This window comes from Diabrotica virgifera, chromosome 4, assembly GCF_917563875.1.
Source record: "Diabrotica virgifera virgifera chromosome 4, PGI_DIABVI_V3a".
Lineage (NCBI taxonomy): Eukaryota > Metazoa > Arthropoda > Insecta > Coleoptera > Chrysomelidae > Diabrotica > Diabrotica virgifera.
Genome location: NC_065446.1, coordinates 169,381,313 through 169,402,513, shown reverse-complemented (window position 1 = coordinate 169,402,513; position 21,201 = coordinate 169,381,313). Strand labels below are relative to the sequence as shown.

At 32.6% G+C, this 21,201-nt stretch overlaps 1 protein-coding gene across 1 annotated transcript; it reads left to right on the top strand.

Annotated features, from left to right (window-relative positions):
• The first annotated feature begins 266 nt into the window (after nt 1–266).
• Nucleotides 267–12,727, top strand: LOC126883736 (uncharacterized). Its single transcript, XM_050649399.1, has 5 exons — nt 267–541; nt 600–713; nt 773–989; nt 9,534–9,760; nt 12,702–12,727. Exons 1-5 carry the CDS (start codon nt 271–273, stop codon nt 12,725–12,727), a joined length of 855 nt encoding a protein of 284 aa, XP_050505356.1. The 5' UTR covers nt 267–270.
• The last annotated feature ends 8,474 nt before the right edge of the window (nt 12,728–21,201 follow it).

The window sequence follows — 21,201 nt, the reverse complement described above, 5'->3', positions numbered from 1 at the left end:
GTGTGTACCTATCAGGCCACAGCGAAGTGTCGTGTTCCTAATGCCGTGGCTCGTCTAGGATCGCATTTGCCGTGCTTTCTTATGTATAAATGTGTGTAAACGGTCTGTGGTAAACAAAATCAGAGGTTGGTCCGTTAAAACACGTGTTCACAAACAGGTTAGGTTATAATTTCTAACATGCTTCAGTCAGTATCGGTTCGAACGTCTAACGAGGCTAACACTATTTTCTCTTCAGTTTTTTGTTAAAAAGTGGAACTAACAAATAAGATAATGTTCCGTAAAGGACTATCGGAAGACGAACTTCGCAGACTTGCTGAGGAGAGTGACTTTAGTGATAGTAGTATGTCTGAAAGTACGTTTTATGATTCTGATGCCGATCCAGTGTACAATGAAAATGTTACTGATGGTTCTTCAGACTCATACAGTAGTGAATATGAGTCTCGTAGAAAAAAAGCTAAAATTTGCAAACAAACACAAAATTGCAAAGAATTTACTGCAGGTTCTAGTTCTAACCAAAAGGAGGCTGATACAAGAAGGATAGGTAAATTATTTAAGAATGCACAAATTCGGTTTGTACTTTACTTTTTTTTGCTTTGTAGAAAAAGCTGAATCTGCAAACGTTAGCCTGGAAGCTGTTATTGACGATGTATCAAGAAATAAAATAACTGCAGGTCCTAGTTGTATCCAAAAGGAGGCTGATACAAGAAGGATAGGTAAGTTATTTAGGAATGCACAAATTCTGTTTGTAGTTTACTTTTTTTTTGCTTTGTAGAAAAAGCTGAATCTGCAAACGTTAGCCTGGAAGCTGTTATTGACGATGTTGTATCAAGAAATAAAATAACATGGAGCGATGTGCCAAATCCAGATGATCTCAATAAGTTCGAACTATCATTTACTTCAGGAATAAATCAGGAAGAACTCGCAAAACTTACTGACCACAAACCAATAGATTTCTACCTACTGTTTATCGACCGTCAAGTGCAAGATTTGTTGGTTACTGAAACTAATAAATACGCCGAACAAACCATAATCGCTGGTATTGTAAATGAGTCAATAACGAAACATTCGCTTATGAGTAACTGGAGACCAATTGACAGAAAAGAATTTCTTCGATTTTTGGCTCTCATTATTTGGATGGGGTTAGACAGAAAACCGAAACTCAGAAATTATTGGAGTAACAATTTACTTTACAAAAATGAAGTTTCTAAAATGTGTGAAATAAGTAGAAGTCGATTTGAAATATTATTACACTTCTTTCACATTTCAGATAACGAGAGCTGCCCACCTGGAAACAGGCTCTACAAAATTTCTGCTCTTGTACAAATACTAAATGAAAAGTTTCAGAAAATGTGTACTCCTAGAGAATCGTTATGTATTGACGAAACTATGGTGCCATTTCGTGGTAGACTTAGTTTTTTGCAATACATTCCTGGAAAAAGACACAAATATGGAGTCAAATTGTTTAAACTTTGCGTCGCAGATGGATATACGTACGCCGTTAAAGTGTACGGTGGGAAAGAGATGCAAACATCTGAAAAGTCGTTAGCATCCAGAGTGGTGATGGAACTTATGCAACCGCTTCTAGATACAGGCAGAAGTTTATATACTGATAATTTTTATACGAGTGTTGACTTGGCTCATGATTTAAATAATAGGAAAACCCATTTAGTCGGAACATTACGTTCCAATAGGAAACATAATCCCAAAGCGGTAGTCAATGCAAAATTAAAAAGAGGTGACATGAAGTATCTACAGAGTAATACAAAAGTTGTTATCGGAAAATGGAAAGATAAACGGGACCTTTTGTTTTTAACGACCAAGGATATTCCTTTGATGATAGATGTTCAAACAAAACGTGGACCTGTTCCCAAACCATCGACCATTGTTGACTATAATTCTGCAAAATCTTTTATCGATGTGTCGGATCAAAAGGCTGCATATAATTCCCCTGTTCGACGAAGTATGAAGTGGTATCGTAAGTTGGCTGTGGAATTACTAACAAATACCGCACTTGTGAACTCTTTAGTTCTCTACAAATCTGTTACTGGCAAACATCTCTCAATTACTGAGTTCCGTGAACAGATTGTTCAAAGTCTTTTAATGCCTCAAACAACTTCTGAAAACTCTTTAACAACTCTGCATACGTTGGACGAGAAAGAGAAAAGGGGAAGGTGTTCAGCATGTTACAAGAACTTTTCGAACCGTGAAGGAAGAGCATCAGCGATGAAGAATGCCAAAAGGGTATACACTTTTTGTCCGGCATGTGCCGTTAATACCGCATATATGTGTGTTAAGTGTTTTGTGAATATTCATACATGTTCTTTGAAAAAATAAATTGTTTTTGTATTTTTAAATTTAAAATATCTTAGGGAGAAGGTATTTGATTATCTTCCTGGTGTGAGCCAATATGGCACACATGGTCCACATTAAAACAAATTACAAAAATAATTATAAATAGACCGTGTGTACCCTGTTGGTACATGCTGTTCTTTTACTTAAAAAATGTATTTTGTTTTTATTTTAGAATAGAAATAAATAGTTATACACATTCTTATTTCAAAATTATTAAAAAAATGTTCCGGTCTGACAGAAAAATTATGTCATGATGGTCCGGGGCTTAACGTGTTAAACTGAAAACTTATTGGTACACTTTCCTGGTGACACCTCCAAGACTTCTACAACTTGCAAGTCAAATGGATGCTGCAGTGAAGATGAGAGGGAAGGAATTCTACACTATGCAATTCACATCCCCCTTTTGCAGCTGGTAAAGTTCCAACGGAAAAGTAATATTTTTAATATTTTCAATATTAATAATTTACTATTAGGATTGAAAACTATTTCGTCTTTCAATGCCGGATGGCGCTAGCCACCTACTATCATCACTTCAGTTGCAAAGGGTGGGAAAACCTGTCGATACGAATCAGTTAAAATATGGAGAACAGTGCCTACGTTCCTTCCGATGAAGGCTCCAATAAGAGCCGAAATTCGCGATTCAAGGGACTGGACTGCACTCCGTATTCTAATTTAAAAGTAAGATTGTTTTGCCTTCGCATTGCAACTGAATAAAAATGGTATACATTTTTATTTTATAGTCGTATTACTCCGTAGAGTAACTAGGTGCATTTTTCCGTTGGAACTTTACCAGCTGCAGACGGGGGATGTGAATTGCATAGTGTAGAATTCCTTCCCTCTCGTCTTCACTGCAGCATCCATTTGACTTGCATATTGTAGAAGTCTTGGAGGTGTCACCAGGAAAGTGTACCAATAAGTTTTCAATTTAAAAATGTTTTAGTAATATTTTTAATATTTTCAATATTAGTAATTTACTATTAGGATTGAACACTACTTCGACAGCAGATTTAATTTACAGATATTCTAAAGAAGCTTAAACAAGAATCTAAAAAAGTGGGTTTATAAATGAATTTAAATAAAACCAAAGTGATGACAAATCAAGATATTACAATCGACCTAAATGGAAGTGAGATCGAAAGTGTTGAAGAGTATAGATATATACCTAGGTAACACGATCAAACGAGGCAAACAGAATCAAACGGCAGAGACAACTAGAATACTCCGAATTACTTCAGCAGTAGGAAGACTCAGTGATGTGTTTAAAAACAAAAAGATACCAACAAATCTAAAGAAAAGGGTATTCAACAGTTGTTTTCTACGACTTATGACCTATGGAATGAAATAGAAATAAAAAAGTAGAAAATCTTCAGGAGAGGACAGAATATCGGACGAACTCCTAAAGTACGGAGGAAAAGATATGACTAAACAACTATTAACCTTCCGCAACTTACATAGGTTTTCTGAACATTAAAGCTGACATCGGGTCTCAGAGACCGACATAAAAAATGTTTCCATTGGCACACTTTCAAGCGTAGGCTTGTGTTTACTCCCCCCTGAAGAAGTAAAATTAAACATAAATGATACTTATTCTTAAATTATTAAACCTCTTTAACATTAACAAAGTACCAAAGAAAATAAAACAATCACATAACATCCAATTTGTCAAAAACGACCTCAATATTTCCATTGCTGTTTTCTTGTACTTAGGTTCAATTTTTACTCTTGGCAATTGGGTTACTGAATTATCAGTATTTGTTTGCACGCTCTTTCTTTAATCTAAATATTTTTTTCATCGATTAGATCATGGGTCCAACATGGGTATCTGAGACAAGATTTGCCGATAATTGCATAATTAGTTGACACTGGAGACTCAAACTTCAACACTTAAACACTAAAAAAAAATCTTGCTATCTGTCTTCCACCATGTAATCAAGTCACACTACAGCTCAGATGTTACCTGGGGCATTTTGAGAATATTTAAAACATCCATGCTTTATTTGGCATTTTAAACCGATGTTTCCTTAACGGACCATGTTTATAGGGCTTTGACCCTCATATTTTTGTAAAACTATATTTTGGTGGTTAGGATGTATAAACTTAACGTAAGCACTGATGATGACTGGTAAACCAGTCGAAAACTATTTATGTGAACACAACTATTTATGATTTTAAATACACCTTTTATACAGGATTTGCTGTTTTTTGTATTACATGGTATACAGCCAACTTCAGGAAAACTTTTTCCTTGTGGATTTTTAATACAAAAAATAATAGAACAAAACATAATGCCACAAGAATGTAGAAAAGTGATAAGCGATAAATGATAACAAACAAATTGAATGAAATTATTACATTAAGAGAAGAACAACAAGATTTTAGGTCGGGAAGATCATGCATTGACGCTATCTATATTTGTAATGAGGGGAGAATCGGGCAAGTTCAAGAGAAATCGTTAGAATACAACCAACCGGCATATTTATGTTTAGTGGACCTTAAGAAAACATTGTACAGGGTCAAATTAAAGGACGTTGTCCATTTGTTATACTCAAGAGAGGTACCTTTAGGAATAATTAAAACGATCGAAAATATCTACCAGAACAACACAATAAAAGTAAAAGTAGAACATGAACTAACTAACCGAAATGAAACCGGCAATGGGATAAGACAGGAGGATTCGTTGAGTCCTTTGTTGTTCAACCTGATCGTGGATGAAATAATAAAAAAGTAAGAACTAAGAAAAGATACCAAATTGGAGAAAAACAACTTAAAATAATCTGTTATGCGGACGATGCGATACTAATCTTTCAAAGTGAAGATGATTTACAAGGTATGCTGCACCAATTCAACATAATCGCCAGAAAATTTAACATGTTAATTTCCTCAAAAAAGATAAAATGCATGGTTATAACAGCAGATCCAATAAGATATAAATTGGAGCTGGAGGGTCAGATAATAGAACACGTTTAAATATCTAGGCATAACACTATTTAGCTACGGAAGGCTCGAAACAAAACTGGAAGATCAAGTGAATAGAGCAAACAGAGGCGCAGGTTACCTAAATGACACAATATGGAGAAATAAAAATACCGGAAAAGAAATTAAAGGCAGAATTTACAAAACAGTCATCAGACCAATAATGACATACGCGGCAGAAACACGACCCGACACAGAGAGGACAAAAATATTGCTCGAAACAGCGGAGATTAAAACCCTCCAAAAAATCGATGGTAAGACTCTATGCAACAGATCTAGAAGTACAGTCGGAAGTATACGACGGAAATGCAAGGTGGACACCATTAATAACTGGGTAAGAAACAGAAGAATAGAATGGAATGACCATATACGCCGAATGACAACAAATAAAGTAGTAAGGAGGGCGAGAGACGGTTCCCCAATATTTGCATACAAAGGAAAAACAGTATATGTGAAAAAAATAGATTTTTGAATTTGCCGCCGAAACTGGGTTATTTTTTCCGCTATTTCTTATGCCATTTTTAGTTTATTTCTATCTCATTTAGTTTTCAAAATGTGACACTGGTAAAACAGTATATGAGTACGTGTACTTGCGTCTCTGCTATGGTAAAACAGGATATTCGACAAACTCTACAAAGGCAGAATAGTATTATTATATACATCGTGATACACTGCTTATCCCTGGTATTATGTTATATCTATTTTTTGAAACTCTACTGGTAAAACAGGATATATGTGGTATATGCTGTTATACGGTAACATATTTCATAAAAACGGTGTCCCAATTCCAATGGTAAAATATTATAACATTTCATGTACTCTTTTACCATAGTATGACCAATGGGAATTTTTATCTCCCCCGACGGTATATACGTATAATAGGGTGGGCTGAAAAAACAATTTTTTTTTATTTGATTCGCAATACCTCACAAAAGTTGTTAATTATCTATCTGAGTAAATTTCTGAAAAAAAATTCTAAATAAAAAAATATCTTCCGTTCGCGCAATCCATTTAAACTTTTGAAAAGTTGCAAAAATTTGCTCGTCTTTGACTTTTTTTTTAATAACTAAATTCACTATTATCAAAACTCAATAGGTCCTAATGTTGAATTTAGCGTATGAGAAACCTAAAAAAAAATTGGAATCAGTAGTTTTTCAACATTAACTGACCGCGCAAATCGTGTAAAACACGGTATTTTTACAACTTTTTGCTTAATTTTGAACAAAACTAGTAATAATAAGTACCGCTTATTTCAATCTCCCACCGAAGCTGCGGTTTGAACAGTTCATATGGTCGTATTCTAAAGTAATCATCGAATGTAAAAAATCATGTAAAACCGGTTTCCGCCCGGGCGAATTTACTTTACGCGGTTGTTACGGAGGTTACTCTAGATCATATGATCTGTTGGGGGAAACCGGTTCTTCCCAACACTCCCCACTCTTCACCCGAGTGTTTCTCTATCTCGTCTAACCTTCCTTCCTCAGTTACCTACTACTTATCGATTACCGAAGTCATATTTGTAAACTGTTTCAAGTTCGTTTTCAACATTTTGTTTTGTTCATCGTGTTAGTGAATTTTGGTAAAAAATGTCGTGTAAAAAAGTCACTACAAGAAAGGATTTTGAAACCCCGATTCTTGGTAATCCTCGAGATTTTCCAAATAATAAACTCCCCAATTACGGAGATGTCTTATTGTGCTGCTTCCAAGTAAGGTATGAGATGTCACTCTACACTAACAACAAAAAAGTGAGCTTTAGTGAAGTAGCTAATACGGTTGCTACAAAGATAATGAATTTGTATTCAAAAGCTTCTATTCCTTCGGTGACCAAAAAGTGTTTTTTTTTTATTGTATTCCTATGAGAATTCGAGAATCTAGTCAAGATTGGAGCGCTGTAAAACCTAGATAATAAATAAAACTAAACAACTTTATAGCGAAAATTGTTCATTGAAAAATACTCTACAAAATCGCTATGATGTTATTTTATTGTGAAATGAACGGAAAAAAAGTTCTAACCTCCAAAAGGAAACTTCTTACAAAATTTTCTCATATTTTTATTTATAACTTTTTTGTTTGTCACTTGACGATAAAAAGTAATAAATACAAAATTGTAGAAAATTCAATTTGCTACATTTTATGTGTAATCAAATTTTCTGTAGGATTGCTAGTTTAGAAGATAAAGCGCGAAAGCCCTTTGCACCACTTTTTCCAATATGGCGGCCGGGGGACAAGGGTGGCGACCCCAAAAACTTGAACTTAAGCTTCTACTGAACCCCCCTACACATTAAAAAAATAAAATTGACTCCTCTAAGAAATGCAAACTAAATGTAACATTTTAATGGACTAAATAGCTCGAGACAGAGACAGTTTCGCCATGTTAATAGCCAACGTCAAGGGGACTTGATAAGGCACGTTAAGAAGAAGAAGACGACATCAAAGCAAACATGGGAAGTAACTGGTACCAAATAAAACAAATCATAGAAGAATGGAGAACTCACAGGAGAGCTTTTGTCCAGGAGTGGATGCAAACAGGCTGAAGAAGAAGGAGAACTAACGGAAAATAGAAAAAAACAACAATAAACCGAAGAATAAGAAACAACACATATTTTAATTTAATTAGATATATTTGTCGTATTTAAAATGGCCTCCCAAAACATTGGTGCATGCTTTAGACCGCTCATTGAAAGGATTGATTACATTACGAAGCATTCGTAAACAAATATTTTGAATTTCAATTGGGATTATAGCTTTAAATCGTCTGATTATTGCTAAAGGTATTTTATCATCATCATCATCATCATCAGTAGCTCGACAACCCTTTTTGGGTCCTGGCTTGTTCTAGGATTTTCCGCCATTCTGTTCTGTTCCTTGCTTTGTTCTTCCAGTGGGTAATCTCAAGTGTTTTCAGATCTTGTTCCACTTGTTCCATATATCTAAGTTTGGGTCTTCCCTTTGACCTTCTCCCTACTGGTGTTTGCTTCATTATGTGCTTTGGTGTTTCGGTCTCCAACATTCGTTGTTTTGTTTGCTACCATTCTAAATTTTCAGAGTTCATATCTAAGGTGAGGAAAAGACGAACACACACCTGAGTGACTGAGATTAGCTAAGGGTGTAACGATGGCTATCTTGGTTGGTTGAGGTAATATTTTCAAATATTATTTCAATTAGCTTGGGGTAGTCCATCGCTTATTTCGTTACACTGGCGTTACAAAGGTATTTTATACACCTAAAATCAAGAAATTATTGTTCCTTCTGAACTTAAATCTGAAATGCTTAAATTAATTAATTCAACTCATTTTGGGATGCAAAAATGTAAGTTACGAGCAGGAGAGATTATGATCTGGCAAAAAATGACTAGAGATATAGAACATTTTATTTCTAATTGTGAGAAATGTCTATGATTGAGAAACTATGATTGCACATAAAGTTCCTGATAGACCCTGGGAAATATTATTTTCAGATTTTTTTGAGTTTAAATCAAAAAGCTATTTATTAACAGTTGACAGCTTTTGACATTGGCTTGAGATTTTTCCTACAAATGATAAGACTGCAAAAACTGTAATTAAACATTGTAAAGACATATTTTAATTTGGTGTTCCTGATATTTTTTATGTTGATAATGTACCATATAATAGTGCTGAATTCAAAAATTTTGTAAAATCTTGGAACTTTGATGTTGAATTTTCAAGTCCGCATCATCACCAATCAAATGGGTTTGCGGAGAAGTATGTCGATATATCCAAAAACATGTTAAAAAAATGAATTCTGTAGATGAGTTGCCTCACTATTTATTAGAATATAGAAGCACCCCTCTTCCTAATTTAGGATATGCACCGTCGCAAATGCTATTAAGTAGGTTGGTTAAAACAAAGCTTCCTTCTGCTTCAGTAAATTTATATCCAAAGATTATTGATCAGGACAGGAGCAAGTCGCTACAAAATTAAAGCAAAATTCGGAAAAAATTCAACATTATTTTAATAAAAATGCAAAAGATTTGCCTCCCTTCAAAAAAGGTGATAACGTGTTATTTCAACAAAATAACACTTGGAATAAGGGAGAAATACTTGGCAAATATAATGAAAGATCATATATCCTTACGGATACGAATGAATTGAGGAGAAAAAGGAAATTTATAAATAAAACTAATTTGCCTGTTACAAAATTATAAAACATTGCTGTAATGACTTATTATACGAGATTGATAATACTAGGTTTAGTGAAACTTTGAGTGAAAATACTGTGCAAAATATTGCTGCTAATATTACTGTGGTTGAAAACATTACAGAAGAAACATTGTCTGAGACAGACTCATCAGAGTATTTAAGTAGTTCAGAGCATGAAACGACTTTAGTTGAAACAGAGCAGAATAACACTTTAATAAGTAATAATTGCTCTGATATACCTGACTCAAGTAATGCAACTTCGCAGGAAGTTATAGGTAATGATATTGAATATACAGGGTGTTTCATTAATAATTGTCCATATAATAACTGGACAAACCTTAGCACAAAATACGAAAATTTAACCTAAAACACTTAAATAAAATATGGTTCCTTACTGAGTTACAGGGTGTTTTATCTATAAATTTAAAAAAAAATTGTTCAGCATTTTAAAACTATTTGACGTATTTTTTTCATACTTGGCAGGTAGTATAGGTACTGTACAAACTACTAAATTATGTTAAACAAAGGTTTCTGGCTATTACCAGAGGCGTACGACGGGGGAAAGTGAATGGTTTATCTTTCCAAATTCTACGCCACTGGCGAAATTGCTATTTTAGTTCAATTTTTGGATTCTCCAATACTTTCTATGAAAATAATATACTCTTCATTTGTAACGATCAAGTCATTAGTTTTCGAGATCTTTGAAGTTAAAAATGAAACGACACGGTTAATTTGATTAATGTATTGTGTCGCTTCAGTTTTAATTTCAAATATCTCGAAAACTAATAATTTTATCGTAACGAATGAAGAGTATAATATTTACCTAAAAAGTATTGCCAAATCAAAAAATTACACCAAAATAGCAATTTCGTCAGTGGCGTAGAATTTGGGAAGGGTCAACCAGCCTCTATCCCCTGTCGTACGCCTCTGGTAGTAGCTAGAAAGTTTAATTTATCCTAATTTAGTAGGGTGTACAGTACCTACACTTTCTGCCAAGTATGATAAGGATAGGCCAAATAGTATTAAAGTACTGGGTACAAATAATTTATAAATTTTAATCATATGAATCATATCATAAATTAATCAAAATAACTGTCCCGTTTCATATTTAACTTCAAATATCTCGAAAACTAATGACTTTATGTTTACCAATGAAGAGTATATTATTTACGTAGAAAGTATTGGAAAATCTAAAAATTGTAATAAAATAGTAATTCCTCCAGTGGCGTAGAATTTGAGAAGGGTCAACCATTCACCATCCCCTGTCGTACGCCTCTGGTAGTAGCTAGAAACGTTTGTTTATCATAATTTAGTAGGGTGTCTAGTAGTCGCACTTTCTGACAGGTATGAAAAGGATACGTCGAATAGTTTGAAAATGCTGAGCAAAAATAGTTTTGAAATTTTTAGATAAAACACTCTGTAACTCAGTAAGGAACCACATTTTATTTAAGTGTTTTAGGTTAAATCTTCGTATTTTGTGCTAAGGTTTCTCCAGTTACTATATGAACAATTATTAATGAAACACCCTTTATATATCTTAGCGATAATTCATCACTTTCTATCAAAGATTTTGACCTTTCTTAAAAAAATGATAAAAAAAACGTATATCTATATATATAAAAAAAAAGAAGAAACGTGTTGTATTAGTTGGTAAGTTGTTCTCCTTTTTAATTGGTAAGTTGTTCTCCTTTTTAGTTATATCTCTGATTTGTTCTTTGTAATTTTAAGTTGGTGCCTACTGTTATCTTTTATAGGTAAGTTTGATATTTTGATGTTGGCGACACTGAATATAAAATGACAGTCACGATGTAATAAAAATTTGTACTTTGAAAATAAAAATTAATAAAAATCATAATTAAATAAAGTAGTTTTTATTTGAAGTAAAAGTAAATAAAAAATAACACTACATGAAAGCAAAACAAACGTACTATAAACCGTTATTTTTGCATTAATTTATTAATAACAAAGTCGAAATATGATTTCAACTCTCACGACTAGTGGAAATCGATTTAGCGTATAAAAATACTATGAAAAAGACTACAAACTTGCTGTAGGTAGCGCATTATCTCGAACTTTTCGGCGAATAAACAATTATTTTGTTATTAACAAAATAAAAAAATATTTTAAGTAATCGCAAATACACCAGAGAAGACTTTAACACTATTAATTTATTTACAGAGCTTCTAACAATATCTGAAAAATACCCAATTTTACGATAATTTGTTAATAACAAAAAAACTGGCGATATTTAGTCTTCCAGACTACTTCCATTGGATTCAGCGACCCAAAAAACCTATAATACCACCAAAAAATCAGGACGAGCTAGAATTTCCCACGGGACCCCTTATGTTTCAAATAGAATAACAACGATATTATCAATATTATAGTTAGTCAAAATGTAAAAAATCAAAGTATATCCGTAAGGGCCGGTTGTTCGAACGCTAATCAACAATAATCACTATTAAATATTTAATTACTGTCACAACTGTCAATGTCAACTTTGGTTAAGTTGCTGAAAATATAATTGATTATAATTATGTGATTAGTTAATCAATTAACGTAACAATTATTAATATAATTGATTAACTAATTTCATAATAATTTCATAATTGTAATCAATAATTATGTTTTCAGCAACCCAATCAAAGTTGACATTGACAGTTGTGACAGTAATTAAATATTTGATAATGATCATTTTTGAATAGCGTTCGAACAACCGGCCCTTAAAGTAACTTTAAGCATGAATAATTAAAAAATAAGTGGTTTATTGACGATATAAAAAAATTAAAAATATTGTATTTCCCAAATTTATGTCATTTTTACCCGTTGTTAGTCACGTTTTCAATTAGCAAAGTTAACCCCTCAGTATCAAATTTATTACATTGAGTTTTATTCAACTTGTGAAATTACTCGAATTACCACCCTTATATATTCCTAAAGTTGGCAAACAAATTTAGTCTTCTTTGAATAAAAAACAGAAATACAGCCTAAGCCAGTTTATTGCTCCTAATATAATTTTTGTTACCGAAGACCGCAATGGTACTTACGGGTGACTCATTTTTATTTTGTTTTAACTTATTTTGCATGGATTTATTTTAGCTTTAATCGCAAAAGATTTGCACCACCAAAAATTATACTCATTTTAAAATTTGATTTTCTTGTGAACAGATTAACGGATTCCGTAATTGTTTTAATATTATAGATTTTTTTTTTTAGTATTTACATATACAACTGTTAAGTGACCATATAGCCAAAGGTTTAATTTATTTTTTATTAAGTTTATACCGGTTGGAAGAAAAGGAATGTGTTTTTATGTTAAGTTTGAGACATCCTGTAGGACGAAAAGTTACAAAGGTGGACATACATCATAATCACGTTGTAGTGTCATGTTTGGTGAACATATTATTGTGTATCATTTTGTCAATCAAAGATAGAATAAAAACTTTATTTTTTTAATATAACGCGGGCACATAAATTTGATACACCCTGTATATTGATTTGTAACTATTTATTAAAAGTTAGCTTTTAAGCAGTGGGTTTATCCTTAATGAGTTTTTCCCTGAAGAATTAAAGACATTAGTAAATAAAGTGATGTGAATAGACAATTTATTTCGGGATTATAATTTTAAAACGGTTGCTTTGTTACGGGAGGGGCCAAAAGTCATAGGTAATTATTATATTTAGAAAAGTAAGGTAGAGAAAGTTGGAATTTTAAGTCTATTTGTTTAAGCCCCAAGTAAATTTGTAGAATACCTGAAAAGTAGTTATCATAAGTTGAAGTATTTGTTTGGAAGGATGCATGGGTTTTTCGAATTAAAAATTTGGAATGGGTATGAGAGAAGGTTGAATGTTCAGATAGTTTGGAAAAGGAGATTATTATGTGACCGGCATCGGAGAAGAGCAGTCAAAGTTTTCGTGAATATTTCAGAAGAAAGTACCAGTGGTTGTTAGATAGTGAAGAGTGTAACTGAAAAGTGGAACGAGAGACAGATCAAATTGAGAAGAAATACCTCATTGATTCTGTAAAGTGCAAGGGAGAGAACATTATTGTGAGAAAGAGAGGAGAGAATTTTGGAGTTTTTGTAACCAGTACTGGTCAAAAGAGGCCTGGCTCGTGTTTTGGAGAATTAGTTGCTGGTATGCTGCTGGATTGATGCTGAGAACGGAGAGGGCTTGGATGGGTAGCCTAACATAATCAACAAGGAAGAGCTGTTTGGTTCAAGAGGAGACATCATTGTGTGTGAGACAAAAGGTCAGTCAATAACTTATGTGATAGATTTTCTTTATGTTCAGAAGTTAATTTTTTTGAGTAAAAGCATATGAACTAAGATTCCAATATTTAAAAAATTTAATAGGAAATATAAGTAGTTTTGCGAATATCTAAATTTGTTTGTTTAGTTTGTTTTATCAATGTTATCAGGAACAAATCGATAAATATTTGTTGAATTAAAATTAATTTATGTGGTAAAAGTTTCATTGGGACAGTTATGCCCACAGGATTCGATTGATAAATTTTCAGAGTATTGCTTTTGATAATAAAAAAAATTTGTATTTGCTTATTTATGGTATTTCTATTTAGTTCCTTTTTCCTATTTTATCCCGATAAGGATCAACTAAGAGATACTGAAACCACGAGAAAGGATAAGTATAACCTAACATAATTTAGTTATTTTTTTGTATGATAAAAAGGCACCCTAAGATTTTACTTAATTTTATGTATGATTTGCGACAATTGAATAATTAATTAAATAAATACTAATTAATATAAAAGTAAGAGAAAGCAGATCATAACAATATATATATATATATATATATATATATATATATATATATATATATATATATATATATATATATATATATATATATATATATATATATATATATATTTTTTTTTTTAATTTCTCTAGTATCTTTAAACACAAAGAAGCATAGGTCAACATGAATTTTGAGCTTGACTTCTGTATTTTTGATTAGATTATTTAAGCCTAACTGAAGACAGAAAAATTATTTTTATCTACTAAAGTTTGTTTTTGTACTTATCAGAACAAAATTTAAAATATTATGAAAATGCCCTATTTTTTAGTTTAAAATATTCTTAAAAATAATCAAATTTTAAATTACCTATATATTTTTATTAAGTTATTAAAAACGGCATAATATGTAAGACCCATAAATACAAAAAATAATAAAAAATGCTTTAAAATTTAACAGTTTTGATATTTCTAATGTGTAAACCCGAACTGTTTCGTAGTAGCCCCCAAACATATATGTAGGTACATAGTTACCCATCATGTTCTCATTATATTTATTCTCCTTGATAGCATTTTTCGAAGTTCATTACATCTTGGTGAAAGCGTTTCCCTTGCTCTTCTGAATATGCAGGCAAGTTGTCATAAACTGATTTAAGTGACCATATAGCATGTATATTTTAAGAGACTGCAACCCACGACTTGCTGTCAAGTACATTAGAAATAAGCTCTTTTTAATTTTTTTATTGAATTAATGGGTCTCGATTACAATGATCGTTGACACAAGTATAATTATACATTAATAAACCATACATACATACAACAAATAGATAGGTTCGAATAATTTACATTACATGAACATTTATATTTTATTGAAAATACTAATATTTCGTAGGTAGCTTATAGTGTGGAGTATTAATATCAGTTGGCGAGTTTATTGCTTCGTTTAGGCTAATTTTCAGTCCATGAAGTCGTAGTTCATGTTGATATTTTGGATAATCGAATAGGATATGTTTCACTGACAGCTGACATTTGCAATATTGGCACGTGGGAGGATCTTCTAAGCCATTAAATATAAGTACTACGGTTGATTTTCTGCAGATATTTGGCGGTTTAATGTACCAATATTCGGTTGAATTTATTTCAGTTTCGAAGGCAGCCTATTAATGACGTTTTTGATGTCTGTCTAGGTATTTGGATACTTTCAGGATCACTGGTTGATAATAGTGCTGATGTGACTGCGGCGTCTGCTCTGTCATTGCCCTGAATACCTACCTGCTGGGAGGGTACCCAGATGATTGTCGGAATGACTCCTTGAGAGGCCAGTAAGTTAATTGAGTGACGGATGGCTTCAATGTCCTTTGAAAATATTTTTTATGGAATTTATAGATGTGAAGGAGTCAGTGGAAATTGCTGGAGAGGCGTAATTAGGTGATGAAGAGTTTATTGCGTGAAGGATTCCTACTAATTCAGCTGTATGAATGCTGAAAAACTATGGAAAGGTCGATGTTTTGATGATTTTTGTTGACGTTGTGACTGCACAACCAACTCCGACATTATTCTTGGATCTATCAGTCTAGATTATTAGGTCAGGGTCAGAGCCGTGCGGTACATCTTTTCAAGTCTTCGAAATGCCGCCCTCTAAATATTATTGAAACTTAATACTAGTATTTATTTTTATTAAATGAAAATACACAAAATGAATGAAAACTTTTATTTTTTAAAAACAAAACATACTTAAAATTAAAGAAATATGTATGTATTTAACATTAAGTAACATTTATGAAAATTAGAATTTTATCCTTTTGATTTTAATTTTGGCAAACTCGTCAATCAGATTGGTGTAGTCTAAAGTATTGAATGAAGATTTTCTAGTATTTTATCATCTTTCCCTTTTCTTATATTTCCCTGAATTTAAAAATATCATATAAAAATTTAGAATTTTTATTATGAGTTTCTAAAAGCGAAAATCGATCAATTAAAGAACTAAAGGCAATGTCTAAAATATAGATGAAAAAATTTACTTTAAATAATTGATCTTCCTCTGTTGAGAGCTGATCCACAGATCAAATTGACGCATTTTTCTCTTGCCTCAATATTCATTTTCAGCAGGAAATTCGGAACTTATTTACAAGATTTTCTGCAATTTCATTACCAGTAATTTTCATTTGGTCATAGCCAAATTGTCAGTAAATTTTCATTTTTTCCATAGTTTCTGACGACATTTTTACACAATCTGACAAATTTATAGTTACATGTTGCAACGTCTTCGAGACTGAATTTATATGAAATAAAATATCATGCCAAAGAACTGCACGGCATATAAATTTATAATTTTTAATATTTTTTACTAATCCTCGTGCTTTGACTTTAGCTTCTGAATCATTGTTGACGTCTTCTACTATTTCGAGTAAGGCATTATATATTTCACAAAATTGAAAGCTTAGAGGTTTCAATGCATCTATTACACTTAACCATCTAGTAGTACTCAACGGTTTTAGTGTTAGTTGCGCAAAATGTTTTTTCAGAACTTCCCAACGCTTTGTAAAACCAGAAAAAAAGTGTACAGTTCTTGTATAATACAAGAAAAGGTTGTTGTTTCCATAGAAGAAGACGCTGCGTCATTTACGACTAAGGTGGCATGCACAGGGTACGTAAAACGCCCTCGGATATTTTTCATATATTCTGTTTTGCACACCCTTTCTTATTCCTTTCATATTAACCCCGAATCCCGATTGAACCGGGCTAATTATATTATGATTTTCAGAAAACCAGATAAGTCTATTATTGATTAATTTTTCCATTACTTTGCACATGCAAAAAGTTAATGAGATGGGTCTATAAGAGGATGGCTCTATTCAAGGTTTATCGGGTTTTTTAATTGGAAGAATAATAATTGATTGTCTCCATAGGTTGGAAAACTTTTCGTTGATCCAAAGAAAATCATAAAATGAAAGTAACTTTGTGAGTCCATTGATGGCTAAATTTTTGAGGAATATCAGTTCCTGCTGCAGAATTTTTTAGCGTGGATATCGCAAAAGTAATCTCTTGAAAGGTAAAATGTGAATTTAAAGCGTGAAGCTCATCTGACAGATCTGTAGTTGAAGGGATATATTTATGGGGAATTAGAGTATTTTTGTAGAGGTCATTTTTGCTATGATTATGAAAATGAGTTGCCATGATGCTCAATTGGTCAACTTCAGTTACTATTGAATTGTGAAAACTAAGGGCTGAAATTGACAAGTGTGTTGTTTTTCCGTGCATTTGTTAAATTTTCTTCCAAACTTGACCGGAAGGAACGTCAACAGATATGGACGATATAATATATATTTATTTTAACAGTGTTTTTGCTATGTTTTATGACTAGTCGCGGTATAGTTTTTAGCCGTTTAAATTTGATCAGGTTTGCCTCGGTTCTGGTTTTACGATATTTATTTAATGCCGTTTTGCTTTCTCGGAAAGCGTTCTTACATTCAGTAATCCACCAGGGTACAGTTTTTTGAGAGGCAGATATTGTGCATGTCCCAATGTGTGTTTCAGCGGCTAGAGTGATTAAACTCACTAAGGAGTCTAGTGCTGTATCAGGATCTTCTGACAGTTGTAGCTGGTTGATCTTGTTCTCAATGAAGTGTGAAAAATTTTTCCAGTTAGCTTGAAATCGTTTCCATCTTTAAATTTTTGCTCTGGGTTTGCTGATAGAATTAGAAAAATCAAGATAGGAAAGTGGTTACTGTCATAAAGGCAATCCATTGTGTCTCAAGTTAGAAGTGGTGTTAATCTTGGATCACATAAGCTGACATCAATTGAGGAGAAAATGCCACTAGAAATGTTGAAGTGTGTTTTGGATCCAGTATTCAAGATGCAGATGTTAGAGGAGTTTAAAACATTTTAAACGACTTTTACCCTACCAAATGTTTTTTCCGATCCCCAAAATGAATTATGGGCATTAAAATCACCTACTAAAATAAAGGGTTCTGGGAGTTGATTAATTAAATTTATTTCAGATTCAGTAAAACTGTGGGAAGGTGGTATGTAAATGCTACAGATAGTAATTATTGAATGAATGAATTTATTTGACTACATTACACAATTACAAGGTTTGTAGCAAGTCAGACTTCAAAGATTTAAAATAAACAAGTAAAAACCTATCTATACATAAAAATTAAATTATACCTAAAATACACAAAAAATATCTAAAATATACAAATAATAATTTCACACGTAAGTATATCACAAAAATTTCACTTTTAAATAGTATAAAAATTATGTAAGTACCGTATCACAGATCAGTAATAAAAGATATTAGATGAGTACTTTCCATGAACTTCAATGAAACTTGAAATATTCAAGGTATTCCTCCACTGAATAAAAACAGTTCTTATTCAGTATTCTTTTCACGGTTTTTTTAAAAGCATTTAGACTTAAATTTTTTATATAACCTGGCAACACGTTGTAAAGCTTGTAATCTAAAGAATTTCTTTTGGACTTAGTTAGACGGTAACGATTAATTCTGATATTATCTGCCTGTCTGGTGTTGTAATTATGAATATCATGTTGTTTCACAAGAGATACAGATCTCCTGTGTATTTCAACAACAACACTAAAAATACATAGGCACGGTAAAGGTAATATACTAAGTTAAAAAACAAGTTAGCTCACGCCAGATATAATTCGTATTGCTCTTTTTTGCAGACGGAAAATCACCAAGGAGTCAGATGAATCACCCCAAAGAACAGTTGCATAGCTAATATGCGAATGAAATAGTGCATAATAAGTTGTTTTTAATGTATTTATAGTAGTAACTTTCCTTAATTGTCTTAAGAGAAACAAAGTAGAACTTAATTTATTTCTTTTAATTATATGAGGCCTCCAAGTCAAGTTACTATCCGGCATAAGTATACTTCTTGACCATAGTAGTCTTTAGGAATATATAATATAAATTTAGAAAAAGCAAATCCTAGAAATATCATGGGGTGGCACAAAATATACTTGCCTACAGAAAGAAAAAATATGGTTGTATTCATCTCGTGGGAATACCAGCTCGTAGAAATGATATTGCTGAAACTAACTGAAGTCCTATATTTTTCAGGGCAGTCTCAAATATTTCGTGTGGTATTGAGAGATATTAGATATGATCAGTCGTTTTGCTGGTGTGACTATTTTATTTCTGACAGGATATGGCTTCCGATGGTAATAGTAGGGTTTGCGGAAATAAGCTGCTCAACCAGGTCGATTTTGGTTAAATAAATACATATTCTGCTGTTTGAGATCCTTAAGGCCAAGCATATATTCCTTGATCCGATAATGTCTCCTATGGATTTAACGTAGTCATATAACTAAGTCTTCTTCAGAGTGTATCATTATGAGTGTATCATTATCATTATCTTTCTGTTTGCTGGGGAAGGATGCTTTCGGCGGCATGTTTTTTTACTGCTGTTTTGTATGCAGTGGAAGGCTGTGAGGTGTTTGTCATTGTGGTGTTATTTTCGGTCGGTGAACTTATATTTTTAATTAGGGTGCCTTCGTAGTCAAAAGCAACCCTGGAGATGATCTTTTATTATTAGCTTCTATTTGTATATATTACGTTCAGCAAACCAGTAATTACTCATCGTAATTCTGGCTGCCTATCGACAGGTGATTATTTGTTCCAATAATAGATTTATTGTAATTATTGATAAGAAGAGCAAAAAAGTTGTTTAAGAAAAGGTGTCGTGAATGTTTATATTTTATGCCAGTAAGTGCAGTAAAACTAAATTTCACTCACCGAAATATTACTAGCCGGTGCACAACACTAAATTTACTCCACTATGATTCTTATTAATAAATATCGATTATTTCTCTATTAAAACTACAAAATATTACAGAGGTAGTCCCATGCGAACTAATTCGTTTCTAGCAGTCCCCTCTTTGTAATTGTCAGCGCCAGAAAAATTGATTTAAAAATTGAAAGGCCAAAGGATCTTGACGAAGGGCCTTTAGGTATTGCCCCATGTGTCTTAATTTTATGTGTAATGAAGGCATTGAAGCATGATGGGGCTCCAAATTAAAAATTCTCTCCGATGAGACCATTAGCCCTGCTGGTAATGAGGCACGTCGGCTCTACTATCCGCATAAACAATGGTAATATGGGTATCTAGAGTAACCGCCTTGCATTCGCACCAAAAAACCAAACATTTTGAAATCCCCTATCACTGGAGAGACGTACTGAATGAGCCAGACGAGGAGAGGGAAATATATTTCCTTTGTGAAGAATAACTGTTTTAAGTTTCTTGTAGAGCTGTCAAATAAACTTTTTGGCTCCCGCTTTAATGAACTGGCCAGAAATATAGCAAATAGAGTTCACGTCATCTTTACACTTTTTGGAAGATATTTTTATACTTCGGGACACATAAAATACGTTATTACGTTTCAATTCTCACTAGCACACTACCATGTCAGGCTGAAAATTCTCTCTTAATATCCAGAGTCCGTCCCACTCACACCTCTCTGTCATATTAAATGCAGCAGCTCCTCAAAAATCTGCCAAAACACCGATTATTTATTATTAATTTTCTAAATGTACAAAACCAAACTTTATTCATTATTTACGAAGTTTCTGCTTAATTATCGATGTATACAAACAGAAAATATTTACTAAAATAATGTACTCTAAATTTTTTTGTTATACGTTTTTAGTTGACATTCTTACTCTCTAATATGTTTCTAAAACAATACTAAATTAAGTATAGAACAAAAAAGCAGCGCTTAACCCTTAACTTGGCGGTGTGTACTCCAGGATACGTTGTTTATTATAATTAATTTCTCTATATATACGTAAAGTTGCCGCGAGATTTTAAAAGTACCCTCTCCACAAAGTATTCGCCTAACCAATAAATTAATTTGAATGTCATACACAGATATTTCCACCAATGAGAGAGCGTTTTATGTAAGCGTGCTAAAAATGGCTTCCAAAAGAGGTGTTAGTT

Excerpts from the sequence above, each read along its gene's own strand:
- LOC126883736 (XM_050649399.1), top strand. The coding sequence starts at position 271 with ATGTTCCGTAAAGGACTATCGGAAGACGAACTTCGCAGACTTGCTGAG. Across the intron at positions 542-599 it reads GGCTGATACAAGAAGGATAG|AAAAAGCTGAATCTGCAAAC; the intron begins GTAAATTATTTA and ends TTTGCTTTGTAG. Across the intron at positions 9,761-12,701 it reads AACTTCGCAGGAAGTTATAG|TATTTACATATACAACTGTT; the intron begins GTAATGATATTG and ends TTTTTTTTTTAG.